The 16883-nt window shown below is 31.0% G+C and overlaps 1 protein-coding gene across 2 annotated transcripts in view; it reads left to right on the forward strand.

Moving 5' to 3' along the window:
* LOC143229083 (cytoplasmic polyadenylation element-binding protein 3-like) overlaps positions 1–13372 on the forward strand; it is a 50935-nt gene extending 37563 nt beyond the window's left edge. For both annotated transcript variants that reach the window (XM_076460869.1, XM_076460870.1), the window contains 3 exons: positions 539–653; positions 996–1177; positions 6626–13372. In XM_076460869.1, the coding sequence (XP_076316984.1) occupies positions 539–653; positions 996–1177; positions 6626–6853 (525 nt within the window). In that variant the 3' untranslated portion in view covers positions 6854–13372. The remainder of the gene's footprint in view (positions 1–538; positions 654–995; positions 1178–6625) is intronic.
* The last annotated feature ends 3511 nt before the right edge of the window (positions 13373–16883 follow it).

A 16883-nucleotide genomic window follows, 5' to 3' on the forward strand; every position in this document is an offset into this window, starting at 1 on the left:
ATGCTTCTGTTTTGCTCTCTGTCTGTTAGTTATTAATGAATTGTATGCTAGTAGTTTTGTTTAGATAGTGACACTAAGTTTGCCCTATATAAACCTCTTTTATATTGGTCAGAGGTATTTTATTTGTAGACTGTTTGTTTTTGGTTTTTAATTAAAACTGCACCAAATATTTTAAAGGCTTCTGATTCAAGGCAGTCTTCATTTCTTGACACCTTTTATATTTTCTGGGGTATGGTATGACTTGGTGTATGATTTGAAACCTGCAGAACATGAGATTGTAATCCAGTACTGAACATGCTTGCTGTTTCTGCTGTGGGGGCATTATATGTGTGTGTGTGTGTGTGTGTGTGTATGTGATCGTCAAACCCACTTTTCATTAATAGAGCAGCCCAAGACTAAGATGGATGTTACCAGATGGTTGCCTTTCCTTGAGTTGCTGCTTTAAAATTATGGATGTCAGCAGAGATAGCCTTAATAGCTTTGACATAAAAAACAAACAATTTATATTTCCACATCTATTATTATGTGTTGTCCTTAGGTTCAAATACGTCCATGGAGAATAAGTGATGCAGACTATGTATTTGATTCCTCCTTGCCTCTTGATCCAAGAAAGACCGTTTTTGTAGGAGGTGTTCCTCGCCCACTGAAGGCATGTGAGTATGTTATATGACTTAGGATTTGCACAATAAATCTAAGAGTGTCATGTGCTATGTTCACAGTAATAACTTAGTAATTTAGATGAAATAAGACTGTTTAACTAAATAGTTTTATCACTTAGTTCCTGTTTTTGTCTAGTTTTAAGATGCTAGGTTTTCTTTTTTTAGTGTTTCACACTTTAATATAATTACAACTTTGACATTTTTTCTCAAGACGTTTTATAATCAACAGTCTCTTCTTTAAAGTACTTATTTTCACCATTTGCTTTTAACAGCTGTAAACTTTTTCTTGCAAGAAGCTTAATTTTTCCCTACTGAAAAAACAACATGTATTTACAGTTGAATTAGCCACTATTATGGACCGACTCTATGGTGGAGTGTGTTATGCTGGTATTGATACTGATCCTGAACTGAAGTATCCCAAGGGAGCAGGACGTGTGGCTTTCTCAAGTCAGCAGAGCTACATAGCAGCCATCAGTGCTCGCTTTGTGCAACTGCAGCATGGAGACATAGAAAAAAGGGTATGTATAAATACAGCATATTCACTACCTCAAAAAAAAAATATTTTTCTGAGATGCAGAATAGAAGCTGATCCATATAGTTGTTGGGTGGGTTGCATAAGGTGACTAGTGTAATTCTTTTAAACAAGAAAAACAAATAAAAATAAGTAAGTAAAAAAATCAAGGAGCAACAAAAGATAATTATAAGCAAAATAATTTAGGGTGCAAACTAAAATATGCTATCCATCTCACTCCTCTTCCATATGCATAATTGTCTTTTGAATGAGCCAACTCATATAATTTTAAACATTTTGCAGAAAAGCATGCCTCAGACTCCAACAAGTAGCTTATCTCTAAATGAACTTCTGGATCAGCCCCTACAAAGTTATAGTTTAAGGTCTTTGTTAATGTACTGAAGTAATAGTTGTTAGAGAAAAATATTTTTGTGAAAGAAAGAAAAAAAAAATTCAACCTATTCCTACTAGACGTTTTCCCTGTAATCATTGTTATTGCTATATCTATAGTTATTGATAGAAAATTTTACTAAATATATTGTAAAGAAAAAAAGCAATATAGGATTGGTTATACAACAGTAATAAGGATTGTTCAGGAATTTCACAGAAAATTCTAAATGATTAAGGCTGCTAAAAGATTGATAGTAACAAAAAAAAAGATGATTTTCCACAAAATTCATCATTTTTTCTTCATATTATTATTATTAATAACGTTATTCTTGTTTCATAAGCCTACAGAAAATATGGCTATGAATATTTTATTCAAACCTGAACAAATCTACTAAAAAAACCCTTGCATAGGTTATAGGGCTATTTTCATTTTGAATGTTGAAAAAGAGGAGACATTTTATCAGTTTTTTCATTATTGCTGGCCAAGTCTTTTTTTCTTGATGCCATTCAAGCACTGAAGCCTACAGCAAAAATGGCTAGGTATACTGTGCCAGAATGTATGTGAAGCTACTAAAGGAACTGCTGTGAAGGCTGTTTTTAAGTTGACTTATGAAAATTGAGATTTCCACCCTCTTAAAATTTTCTAAATTCTTCTTTGTTACTAAAATAAGCTTTTTGAAACTGTATGCTAGTTGGAAATGCTTCATTTTATTGGACTAAACAATGTGTATATTTATGTTTTCAAAGTGTTTCCAACCTCATTATCATTGATTATAATTTTTAAGCTGCTACAGAATAAAACAGCTATGGGTATTTTGCACCAAAAGTTAAACGTATATACTAAAAACAATACTGTGTAAGGCCATACCTATTTAAAACGTTGATGTGTCTGTAAGTACATAATAATATGTGATGGTGTGAGTGGATTCTTTCAATACTGTGAAAGGCCATACCTATTTAAAACGTTGATGTGTCTGTAAGTACATAATAATATGTGATGGTGTGAGTGGATTCTTTCAATACTGTGTAAGGCCATACCTATTTAAAACGTTGGTTGATGTGTCTATAAGTTGTTGTGAGTGGATTATTTTGTAGTTGATACTTGTTCAACATATGCTTACATGAGAATTCAGGCATAAAGCCACCTGACTTGGTAAATAAAGGTTGTATGGGGAAAAAAAGCCAATGCAACAGTGATCTAATGAAAAACATGTAACATTCAACTGATTGCATATACGTGTATGTAGCTTAACATTTATCCTCCATAAATGGACATAAAAGAAAACTTAAGAAACAAAATAATTAAAAGTTGTTAATTTAAAGAGCATAATAAGTTATATTTTCAATCCTAGAGCTAGTGACTAAAAAACAACAACAAAAAACACTTTTTACATTATTTTCTCAAGCTACCAATTCCTATTTTGGATCTATGTTTACAGTACTTTTCAATTTTAGTCCATAGTTTTAGGCTTAAATATAATATTTTCATTTTGATTCATCTTGTTTCTGTACGTTTGATGATCTTGATGGTCACTATTGCCTTTTTTAAATTAACAATTTTTATTTATCTTGTATCATAAGTTTTGGATACCTTTTCATCCAAAAACAACAATAAATAAAAAAAATCAAACTAAACCTTAATTTAGAGTTTAATAATGAATTACTTGAAACTCATTTTTTAATAAAAATACTTCTTTCTGATTTCTAATATTTTTGTATGTCTATAGCCTCGTTTGTTTGTAGGTTTGTGTTTTATGTTAGATTTTTTGTCTCTAGGGGCAGTATTTATATTAAGTATTAAAGAAATACAATAATTTATGCAATTCATGTAATAAATTGACAAAACTAATTTTCTTGAGATGCAGAGATTTAACAGTAGCCTTGTTAGAAATAAGTTTTTTGTTGTTTTTTTTGAAATTACCTAAAAGTAGGTTTTAGAGAGTTAGAAATGCTTAGCTTAAAATGAAAACCACTTTAATTCTGGTTTAAAACAGAACTTGTGGAAAACTTCAAACTCAAAAATCTCTTGTCTAGATGTCAGCTTTTAATTTTATTAATTATTTTTGAATAATTACAGTAGTAAATAACTAGCTTTATTGAGACATTAAAAGATATAAGGGGCTAAAAGTATGTTTTGAAACTATACCTCACCTATGTAACGGATAACTATCTCAATAAATAAACTTAGTATTCTTAAAATTGTTTAATCTTAACATCTAAGTTCAAAGGAGATCCAGTTTAATCTACTCTTTGATCAGTGTGATTATTGACACTTTTTCTTTACTTTAATTGTTCAGTGTATAGGTTTTTTCATCATGTCTACAAAGTACATTCATAACAACAGTATGTTAGATAGTTATATTCTTTTCCACTGATTTTGCATATTTTGCCAAAGAGATTTTTAAGTCACCTGCCATCTAATCTCACATTTTAATGTGAACTTGATAGCATCATGCAACAGAAACATCCACCAATAAGAATGTGACATACTTCCATCAAAATGGCTCCCTCTGCATTTGTGCTTGTGAATTCTCATTCTTTTCTTTAGCACTTAATGAACTGACATATTTTAATTGCTTAAGTATATTAAACTCAACATAAATTCACAATTTAATGTGAATATTGCTGTAGCTGATATAAGTGAAGAATCTTTCACAGAAGAAATTAATGCATTTCTGCTCATAATTCCTTTATTATAAGAGATATGATGGTCATTATGTGATGGTGGGGTCAATTATTCAGCCAGGATCCTTTTCTTCCATTCTTACTACTCACTTCTCTGTTTTTTGTGCTTGAAACGTATGAAGATAAATTTGAGCTCAGATTTCTACCTCTAGGTTTGCATTATAACCTATGATATATAATGAATGACACCTTCAGACTTCTGATTTTCTTCACTGTATATCTTAAGTATGTACAATTATTTCTCTTAATCTGTTGTTTTTTTACTCATCCCATTTGCTTTTTGTAAGCTTTTTCTTCATGATTTTTTAAAATATTTTCTCCTCATTTTTTATATCAGTAGATGCTATTTCTTTTCAGGTTCACCTTCTCTCTTGCAGTTTTATGCCTTTTTGTATTTCCAGTCTGCTGTCTTTGTTCTCTCTTTTAAAAGTCATTCACATTCCCTATTTTTGGATTCCCAGTCTTTGGAGTCACCTCACTAGATTTTCACTCCTCCCTTTGTGTTCTCCCTCTAGAGATTAATTACTGGTGTCCAATTATGAACTTCTTTTCCCTGTTTCATTTCTTGGTCACCACAAAATATTGCATTGCAAGTTTCTCTATTCATTGGCATTTTAACCTGTCTTGACCAAGATCTTTGTTTAGTGCATTCTTTCTCCACATCCCAATCATACTGTCCTTGTGCTATATTTCCTATTCATCCATTTGAACCAAATTTTCAGTTCCTTTCCTTTCTGTTTGATATATGTCAGACCTACTGTTTTCTTTTGCTTGACTTTTTCATGCTCTTTAGTGTTTCTTTTCCTCAGCTTCATCACCTCTGATATTCCCTGTATATTATTTTTTTACCAGCTTTTGGTGTTCTACTTCATGCTGGTATGTGTGCAACCACTTACTTCTTTGTCACTAACTGTCTACTCCACATGGCTATCTCATCTCCACAGGAGTTTAAACTTCAACATATGGTCATTCTCTAATTCACTCTATTTTTATGAGCAGGTTAGTGTGCAAAATCTATTTTTTTCTCTCAATCACCCTAGTATCCCACTAGACAGCTAGTGTTGCCTTCCAGGGTATACTTACCCTAAAACTGCATCAAGCCAGGAGAGAGGTAAGCACTTGAATTTCTCCCCTTCCCTCTCTAAATGTGTGCGTGCGTCCATCCACTAAGCAGAGCATAGGAGACCCTTGCCACATACTGTATCTCCCAGTTTCTGGGGTGGTGAACCATGAAGAATCCTTACTGATTGGAACTTAACTGCTGGGGTTAAAATAATGATCACTCCATATATCTAATTATGATAAATTCCAGTCTTCTAGTTTTCTCATTGGACACCTATTCTGATCCATTCAATATCGTACCAGTAAAAAACAAACAAAAAATCACTACATTTCCACAGCTAGCGTACAATCCATAGAGGCTGACAGTTGTGCAAAGGTGTATATAATATGGTGCCCTCAGCTGGCATGGAGCCCATAGAGGTTAACAGTAGATGAAGTGAACATGGATAATTATCTCAATTACCTTTCTTCTACATCTGGTTTTTTTATTTGTGTACAAGTTATTGGAAGGCCACATGGCTTTTATGCCTGTTTTTACAATATTCTTGTGGCTTTATTGCCTCTTCTTTTCTTCTACATTGGTAATGAGCTTAAATTGGACAAGATGAGATCCAGTCTTCCAAAGATGTGTCCAACATGGTATCCTTGCCATTGGGTATCACACCCCACTGGCTCTCTTTGGTTGTTTTTTTTTTTACACTAGAAAATCCACAGTCTCAGTGTGGAATTCTAGCTATCTATATGTGGAGGTGAAATATTGTATCTGAAGTTAATGTGTATTTCTGATAGTTACTCAACTCTTCATACATTCCCACCCATTCTCTCCACTTTTCCAGCTCACATTTGTTTACTGCCTTGCTGAAGTATGAGAATTCACGAGTACAAACAAGAGGGAGCCATTGACCATAGAGGTGTGTCACATACTATTGGTGGAGGGTTCTACTGCATAAGGACATTACTATGCAGTGGTACAAGTTCACATGTTTTATGTGAGATTAGATGAGAGTTTTCATTAGGCAGGTGACTTGCAAATCTCTTTGGTAAAACATGTGAACTGAATAGAAAAGAAACAAACTATTGGAAATTCATTTACAGGTAATGAAAATGTTAACATTTGTATTAGATTGTTACTTTTATTGAAAGTTAAAAGTAAGTGTTGAGGTAATATTCTTATGAAATAACTTTTTCATGTTTGGAGTTTAATGAATGATCTTGGTGTGACCTCATTTTGTCAAACTTTATCCTTATCGCTTTATGTTTTCTCTCTTTTTGTTTTTAATGAAACAAAATCAGTAATACCTCTTTCTGTCTGTATTAGGTTGAAGTCAAACCATATGTTCTAGATGATCAAATGTGTGATGAGTGCCAAGGTGCTCGATGTGGGGGTAAATTTGCTCCTTTTTTTTGCGCCAATGTAACTTGTCTTCAATACTATTGTGAACAGTGCTGGGCTGCAATCCATTCTCGACCTGGCCGAGAATTTCACAAGCCGTTAGTCAAAGAAGGAGCCGACAGACCAAGAGCAGTTCCTTTTCGTTGGTATTAATCTCTGAATACATCTCTGAGCTTACTGTTTGAAGGTTGTTTTTGGGATTATAGAAATTATTAAGTCTGCTCTGTGTTCCCTTTATTGATAAATATCTTGTTGTGGAACAAAACAATTATACCCATTATATTTAAAAAAGTAGTTTGTACAATGCACTATAGCCATTTATTTTTTCTTGGCAAGCATTGTCTTGACCTATAGTCAATTTTTGTTTTTACACAGAAATTTACATTCTTATTAGCAATACTCTATAAGTTATTTAATTATCTTGTTTCATTGAGAAGAGTAGCATTCTGCTATATAGTAGTATATCTGATTGTGCATATGTTATACTTCTTAAATGTCCCTCAGGTAGTTCATATAATTGATAGTAATATAGCAGACTACTGCTAGTGATAGTTAACTAATTTAGACATGTACAAATAGTGCACAAGATATGACATCTGCTGGGACATCAAATATGGGATAGAACTCATAGATAACATACAAAGACCAAGTTCCACCACAATTCAAATTTTATGAAAACACTGCAAAACATGGTTGTTGTGTGTTATTTATGAGGTAATGTGTTGTATACTGGACATGTAATCCTGTTACCATTACTCTGTAGCACGCTTCATTTTTGTGATAAATATGGATGTAAAAATGTTCAAAAAATAATATATTAGTGAATGTGTGTGTTGTCAATGGTAAAATATTAGCACTTTTAGGTTTCTTGTAGTCTTGGATAGAAATGTACTTAACACTAGTCAGTCCAAAATAAATATAACTTCTTAAATTAATGGCAGATTCTACAAGTCAGTAATTGTTGGGTCACTAGCTCTACAGGCTTGTAATTGAGTTACTTTAAGTGAAAATAAGTTTACAAAAATGCACATTTACTGATATGTTTCAGTATAAGAATATTTGTTTGCAATGTATGTGTATGTTGCTTCATGATAAATTATTTGGTTAAAAATGTGTTTCATGAACGTGTGTATGTATTATGTTGAAATCTAACATTTTTTGTTCTGTGTTGCTGAGACTGAATATTGGTTTTCTTTCATTATGTAGCTGTTCTATGTTACTATCTTCTTGTTCCATTGACCTTTTGTTTTTTACATTGAATATATTTCATTGATAATATTACTACACTCATGTAAATATGACCACAGAAATATTAGATTAGGATATTATGAAATAAAAAATTCTAGCTATCTTGGTTACACATAAAATGGAATTGTTCTTGTTATAAGATACTACTTTGCCTAACAAACTCAAATGATTTAGCATGTTTATGAAGAAAACATATTAAAGATATCAGATGTAGTTTCTCTTTGGTAAAGTCATGTGCAATAATTTCAAGGCCTGTATTTTATTCTATTTCACTTATTTCATGTTATTGCATTGCTCATGTAAAGAATATCACACTTTGTTGTCAGGGGAGCCAGATTGACATACTAATTATTCCTATATTCATATTTTATTGTTTTTTTCCTTTTTAACTTAGATGTTGCTTCAAGATTTTAGGCTGACTGAACAGTTGATTGTGTCCACTGAGATCCTTAAAACATTATTGTTTGAATTTAATCTCATGACTTTGTGTGTTTAGATGTAACATATTTTTATAATTATGTGACCTTGTGTGTGTTTGTCTATGAAACTTGCAATATGCTATATCTAATCTGGAAAACAAGCTAGTGACCCAAATTTATTAGTATGCTGTATATTACATGGGCTGTTTACATGGAAGTAAGTTGTAAAGATTTATCTACTAATAGAGTTCAGATGATATTCAGAAATTATTTTTTGTTTAAATGGAAAATTTAATATTCACTTACTGATCTCTAATAATTTTCAGAGTAGTGTAATAAGATGAATAAGTGAGGATAGGTAACAAGAGAGTAGTCAATGGGGTAAATGAATTAGAATTATTTATTCTTATAGATAATTTATAGCAGTTGAACGTAGTGTTGTAGCCAGCTGGTTTGTCTGAGAAAGATATTTTATCTGATTAATTATTGTCTTTGTTACATCAAAATTCTAATTCCCTTGTCAAGGGCTGTGGAAAAAAACAGATTTTATTTTGGTGTTTTCTGATGAAGCATAAAGATGGTTTTATGAATAATGTATCGACTGTATTTGTCAAAACAGATGTTTTTTTTATTATTGAATTTACACAAAAATTGTATAATGTATATTAAATTTTTAGTAGAAATTTCTGTTAGTGAAATAGTTAACAAGAAACTTGCAAGTTAATGTAGATGATTGTTTTGTAGGGACAGCTGTTTTCTAATATTTTATGTATAATTATCTTGTTATTGGTAGTTCAACAGAAATAATTTGCATTATTTAAGTACAATAAATCTAGTCACCTTTTTGATAATTTAAATAATTTTAAAAAGAGAATTCTGTATACAAATCTTTATTGCCTTGACAAAGAAGGAAATTATTTAAATTATTTTTTATTAAATAGTAATGAACACAGTTTCTTTGAAACGAGGACTTAGTATAAAAGGTGATGATAATTTTTCAACACTGTTTTCACTTAAACATAGAATAGTTTACTATTAAGCAATTTCGTTTGCTTTTTACACACTGTTTTAATTTGTGTGAATGTAGTATACTCTGATGTCCCCCTTTTTTTCAAAATTCCAATGTTGAGATTTTTCACCATATGTATTTAAGGATTGGAAACAAGGATTTCTACTTTTACAGCTATGCCATAATATTTTCTATGAATTTTAAGATTGAATGGCACTTGGCATATAACTTTTTTTTTTGTTATGATTAATACTTAAAAGGATGAAAAACTCAAATATCATTTTTCAAATCCAATAAATATGAGTACAATAAAGCTTAGAGTAATTTATTTTGTTGTTGTTTTTTTTGAAATTGCAACATTAAAATATTCAGTTTCTAAGCACAATATTAATACCTAAGTTGTAGCTTTTACTACTATCAAAATAATCTTTTTTAGAAATCAGGTATTTTGATTTTGTGAACTTAAATAGAAAATTTGTTTTTGTCTCATTAGATATTATGTCAGAATTTTTCTCTACTGTTAACAGGTAATACATATGTAGACTTCTTTGCTCTTTAAATATTTGTTTCATTGAATTAAAACAAAAGGAGAAAATGTTATGCCTATCAGAGGTTTAAAATATGTGAAATCATAATGCTGAGTTAGCCAAAAGTAAAAATTTATTTATTTATGGAGAGATCATCAACTCATGCCGAAGTTATTTTACATTAAAGTTGCAGAAAACTGCCATAAACATGAAGTTTTGCAAACTGAATAAAAAGGTTCAGCCAATTTTAAAACACAACCAAGATCTATTTAGCTTTCTTTTGGGTACGTAACATATGTTTGTATTTTTAGAGGATAAACTAATAATTGATTGTCCCTAAAAGTTCATGGGTCTTTGAAACTTATTGATGTTTAACCTGCTTTTTGTATCTACTCAACTTGAAGTATATAGTAATTAAGTTATTTATGGTTTTAAGCACATTTCCCTAAAATGGTTTGAACAGATTTATTTTTAGATGCATAGACCTAAAACATAGAGCATAGCACACATCTCCATTGTACATTGTTTGTATTTATTACTAATTTCCTAGTCACAGAGCTGTAAAGACTTCTTTACTTATTAATGTATGTTAGGTGAAATTCTGAAGCATATGAAAGTAAAGAGTAGATATAAATTTGTTATATCCATATCAATGTTTTGTATTTAATCAAAGTTTAACTCTTATTTTTCTTCTTTTAAGATTTGATTGAGCAAGATAGGCTAGGGTAATACCCAGTTGAATTAATACCTCTGACCATTAGTGTCTCTAAAGAAAGGTTATAGGAAGACTGATTTATTTTTAACTTGTTATCAGCTGTGTGTTTAATATGTACTGAAAATTGAGATTTAGTTTTAAGAATAAAATTATTAGTTGTTACATACATATATATATACGTGTGTAGCCATAGGTGCCAAACAATTATTTCTTCTGCTCTTTAACCTCTGCTTTTTTAAATGTGTTTGTTACTTTGTGGAAGTTATTGATTTGTATGTTTTCTTGTCTGTGGCAATGTTATGAGCTATTCAATTATTTTAAGAAACTGAATACTCAGTTTCTAGAATACCAGAAGTAAGCCTTGTGCTGTAGAGATGGTTTCATCTTGTGTGAGTTGATGAATGGAGCCAAAAACATGTCAATTCTTCTGATGTGTTTTTGCCACTACGATGTTTTTGTATATCACATTTCAGATTCTTTTTCTACTGTTAAACACCTTAGAAGAGGTTTAGAGAATTATTTTTATGGTTTAAATATTCTTTGTCCCCTCTTCAAAATAAACTGAACTTTTAAACTTTTTTATGAAATGTCTTATTAGAGTAAGATTTATATCTTTTAATACATCTTTTTTAAATTGTTACATTTGTCAAGTTTTATGCTATCTCAGGTATAAGATGATGGGATGAAGAAGATAAATGCAAGTATCCCAAAAACCCTTCATTGATGGAGATAGTCTCCTTGTTTTTTAATATGCCAACATTTTTGCTGTTGTATACATTGCTCTCACAACAGTATAATGTAACAAAAAATGTACTGAAGCAAACATGATTAAAAAAATAGCCATTTTGGTTGTAAAAAAGTACAGTAAATTTCAAATAACATGTAAAACTGAGATAACTTTGTATCATTAACATTTTTGTAAAGAAAGCTATTTGTTGTACAGTTTGTACTTTATTAAATAAGTGAAGAGTTTGCAGAGAAGTCTTTACTGTGATTAAATATGATCTCTGTTTTTTTTAGCCCATTTGTGTTGTTGGGTAGCATTAAACATCAAAGCATTTTTGATATATTGGGTTCACAACATCTGTATTAGAAAAACAAGAAATTACTTATGAAGAGTAATAAGTATGGTTTTTACATATACTGAAAAAATAATCGTTCAGTTTCATATTTTCTTTGTGATTAGATAGGGAAAAGTAGTTACCACAACTAAAAAACAACAACAAAAATACGTGATAGAGGCTCATCAGACACAAAGTAATATCTGGATAAATGCATTACAGTGCAAGATGGGCTGAGGCATAGTTCAGTTTTAAATATATAGACAAAGTAGTTCAATTAAAATTATATTTAAAATAACACAATATTTGTAAGATTACAAAATAGCTATGAAATAAAAGAATAGAAATAAGAGAGTGATATCTCTTTCCTTATTATTTCTGTTAAATATTTATATATTTTTTGTATTCTTAATTGGTACACTCATTTGTAGATATGTTAATTGTTCCTTGATCTGTTTGTTTATGTTTCATGTTTCTGGGCTTGCAAAATTAATGGATTCAGTTTGGCACTACAGTAGTTCACCTTTTTTTTTAAAGATATTTATTGCACATTAAAAAAGTTGGGATTTTTTTAAATTTGGCCATCAGTCAGCTTGCATCATAAAAATACATTTTGAAAACTTAAGCTCCTCGTATTCTACATTTAGAAACTAAGAATGATCAAAATATTAGCATTTTGTGGATGGTTAACTTGGGAACCAAGTAAAGAATTGTTCATCGACCAGCAGTTCATTTTGAAGAGTTAATTAATTGAAACAAATTATTAAATATCATTAATTCAATAAAGCTCAAGTACAAACTTGCTGAACGAGCTGTGATATATGAAGTGCGTGTAACTGGAAATTATACATTATTTGGCTTTTGAAAAAGATAGAAACTTGTTAATTTGGGTTTCTAAAAATTCGAGTAGTGTTGTTTAGAATGATTTTATCAATTGTGCAAATATTGCTAGATCTTTGGATCTATCTAGGACGTCCTTTAAAATTTTAAAGTTCATATAACATGTAAAACTTGATAATGCACAGGATATTCCTTTTTTTTTTTACATTGAAATGATATGTTTAAGAATGCTAACTCTTCAGACTTTAATAAAGTGTTTATCTTTTGTGATTTCTTGAACAGATATTACCTCATTGGAATGAAATAATTGTTTTTATTGTTCTTGTTTCTTGATTGTAATGTAACCAAACAACTGGACATTTTTCATTTTGTTTGTCTTAAATATGCTTATTTTTGAGGATACCATTTACAGGGGCTTATATGTTAAATTTTAGTAAACTTGGCCAGTGCTTTATTATTAACTTAGATATTTTTTGTTTACTTTTATGATTTTTTTTTAAATATTGAATATTCTCAAAAGTGAAATTAGTTATAAGCAGTTTTTTTTATATATTATGGTTGACCATCACAAAAACTTAAATATTTACCATAAAGAACTGCTTTTGTATTGGTGATGAAAGGCTGTTTTTGCATTCTTTAGATTAAATTACATTTTTGATGTGCATGACAGAGATTTTTATACATTGCTCTTTCTAAGAATTTATTTTGATCTGGAATTTTGGTATTGCAACGTTTCTGCATATTTTTTAAAAGAGAGTTTCTACACTTAGTATTTAATATCACTAGTTCTGTGTATTAAGAAAATTTTTGTGTGGTAATTTATTGAACTTTCAATAAAAGCAATTAAAAAACATTTTTGACTTTATCTTCATTGATGAACTAAACAACCACATGACTTTTTAATGATGTAAATGTGTTTTAATGTGAATATTAAGTAGTATAATTGTTTTTTTTTCTGTAAGAATGTTTTAAGATAATGTAATAAATTTCTATCAAAACATGCAAGGGAATGAATTTGATAAACCTTTTAGTGGAGTAGAAATAGTAATTAGGTACAACACATGATTTTCAGGAATATTTTTATAAATTACTGTGAATTGGAAGAAATCTTTCGAAATAAGTTGAATCTTTGTAGAAATTTATATTGCCTACTATAGGTGTATGGGTTAAAAAAATGTTCCTTTCTTCTATTCTGGAAATCACTGTCACTTCTACCACAAACACACACACACACACACTGTATTTTGAAGATCAGTTATTATACTAATATAATCAGATTATTATAGAACTAATAATCTAGCATCTTCTCTCTATCACTAAGAAACCTGATAGTCTAGCAACACCATTACAGCAATATTTCAACATGCAACATTAAAACTAAAAAACATTGCTGTAAAGAAACATGAACTGAGGAATTTTTGTCAAATAACCTTGATCAGGAACATGTTGTTTTGTATATTTAGATACTATTACCTTATAACTGTGTTTGCTTGTTATTCAGCATAGCAACAGCAATAAAGACCTTAAGTGTAATTTCTATTTTTACAACTGCTATTGTTCAGGTTATCTGGCTTGATTTAATACATGTTGACTACATTTGAGTAATCCTTCAAAATCTCTCCATTTTTTTTGAAAAAGATTTGGATATGATGTGATCATTGATGTTGTGGCATTGGATTTTCTGTTGTTTTTTTTATCCCCTTGGTGGGGATGCCTGTACATGGTGATGGTACCTCCAAGAGAAGGTTATGTCTTTCAATTTACCTTCACTGGAATTTGAACGTCCACCATAAAGGGGAAAAAGAACCTGGTGGTTAAGGAGTCCAACCCCTTGAATTCCTGTAGATGGGTGACCCTCCAAGGGCTAATTGACTGGTCCTGTTGGGTTAGAGTCAATCAAGTACTGGTGTTGGGCTTTCTCAACAGGTGTTGTGAACATTCTGTCTGACTCTGGTGTTTGGGTATACTGATCCCAAAACCCTGGCATTTCTACAGTGTCTGTCTTTGTTTGGCATTGTAGTGCATCCTGTTGTAAGACTCCATGGTAGGTGAGGTTAGTGGGCACAAAATCTTCCTCTATATATTATGGATAACTGAGTCATTGAAAAAATAAAGTAGTAAAACAACAACTTACGGGTAAATGACTACACATTTCCAATTCTGTTCCAGAGTCACTGGTACTATCAGATCTTCTACCTCAAATTATAATTCATTCTTTTTCTGAAAAATTCTTAGGGAATGTCTCCCTTTTTCGTTCATAAGGAATAAAAGGGGCTTGCTGACTTTTCCAAGCCCATCAAGAAGCTATATTCTGGAGACATCTTAGTGAAAACATGTATGCTGAAACACACTGAATTTCTCCTGAATTCTAAGGTCATTGGGGATACACTCACTGAGGTTACTTGTCATGTTACTCTGAATTTCTCCTGATGAATGATAGTTGAGAGGTTTCTCCAGCTAAGGCATTTTTGCAGTGTGCCATATCTCCATTCAAAAGAACAAAAGTATGCTGCTGACCAATGTCTTAATTTTGACATTTGCATTGCCACTTACACTTGCCTCTGTCAAAGCAGGTTATCTAAATTGTAAGGTATGACCATGTCATTCTATCTTCCAACAACTGTGATGATGATTTGGTTATTTTCATATTTTCGTTGCTTTTACTGTTCAGAAATGCTATTCTCATCACTTCAGTCAAATAGTTGCCTTGAAGGAATGGCATTCGTAGCTAAACCATGAATCCAAATACCAAAACTTCAGTTTTCATGATCATTTCCTTAGTACCTGGTTCTCTTCGTTGTTAGAAAACATTTTAATCTGTGCTGTCTTTTGTTTAGTTCTGAACGTAAAATTGTATTCATTCTTGGTTTTGCATTTCATTAAAGCCAACATGATGGTATCTTTCAGCTCATAATCATGCAAATAACAATAAATACATTATTTGGGTCTCTCGTCAACAATTCCTTTAAGTCTGGGTCTTTTAGCTAAGCATTATTGAAGGTTTTTAAATACCATTCGTTTTTTGTTTATTTTCAATGGAGGTTGATTTCTACAGTAATATCTCTGCAACCTTTAGTAACATCAGGGTCACTTATCTCTGACACAGAACGGAACTTGAGTATCAAGAATTCAATGAACTTAAATGAAGGGAATGTTCAGTGTTCACTTTCACTCATCCAAAGCTGGAGGAAGGAATGGCTTGAGAGATATGACATTTAAACGTTCTTTGTCATTGGTCATTTAAATACGTGACTCTACTTGCATGGCAGAATATAAAGCTTAGAGTTTTTTCAGAAAATGTAATATGTTTTGTATGCAGTTTATCATTCTGAAAAGAAAAAGACTATAGCACGTAAGAAAAATACCTAACCTCTTGTTATTTTGAACTTTAAGGTATTTTCAAGAAAGTGAATTATTTATAATGTGAAAAACAGAAATAACAATATTCAATTCATTACAAATTTGACATCTTCTAAAGATAGGTAGTTTAATATGAACATTGGACACTAGATAGCAGGTCCACTGTATCTGATGCACGTTTCCTAAGGAGAGTAATAAAATTACAGTAAACAAACATTGTTTAACATTTTGGGAAACATCTTTTATGTGTTTCAACAACTAAACTCTTCATTTCAGAGGTTAGCCTTCAAGATAAACACTTTTTTTCTTCTATTCAGTCAGACACACCCTTTTTAAACTATGCAAACATTGATTGCAACATTCTACTGCAGTAAATACAGCTGTTTAGAGACACCAGTTGACTCGGTTTTGCCACGATAGTTCAATTTTTATTAAGTCCTCGGGAAGCAGAAAACATCATGATTTTATGATAAAGACACCAAACTGTCAGTCACAAATGTAATGGATCTACATAAGTTGCTTAATGTTCTAACGCATACTCCCCTATCGCCAAACTCTCTCAAAACTTCTGTTTGTGCGTGGTAAGAAACCGAGGTGTGGGCAGATTTTTTAAATTAATAGTACTGCTATTAATGAAATTAATTGAGATTGTTTAACCTATCGCAGTATTAAAATTCTCAAAAGCGTGTGAACTTGTACACGTACCTTGAAAATAAATTTCCTTTTCCTAAATGCAAGTGAGTTAGATAACAGATTTGATTTTACTACTTACAAAACTGTGCTTTCGATAACACTAGGCTGCAGAGCGGACATTACCAATTAATCATTTCAAAAACAGTGCTAATTTGAATATGTTTGGAAATATTGAGGATCGGCTTGATTAAATGAAAGTTAAATTATTTCAAAATATGTAATAAGCAGTATGCATTTTGGGGCAAGGGCTGGGATATCCTGGCTTCTTGGTTTATAAGTCTGTTCAACCTTCGACTACAACAATCCACTAG

The sequence above is a fragment of the Tachypleus tridentatus genome, chromosome 10, assembly GCF_004210375.1.
Source record: "Tachypleus tridentatus isolate NWPU-2018 chromosome 10, ASM421037v1, whole genome shotgun sequence".
NCBI lineage: Eukaryota > Metazoa > Arthropoda > Merostomata > Xiphosura > Limulidae > Tachypleus > Tachypleus tridentatus.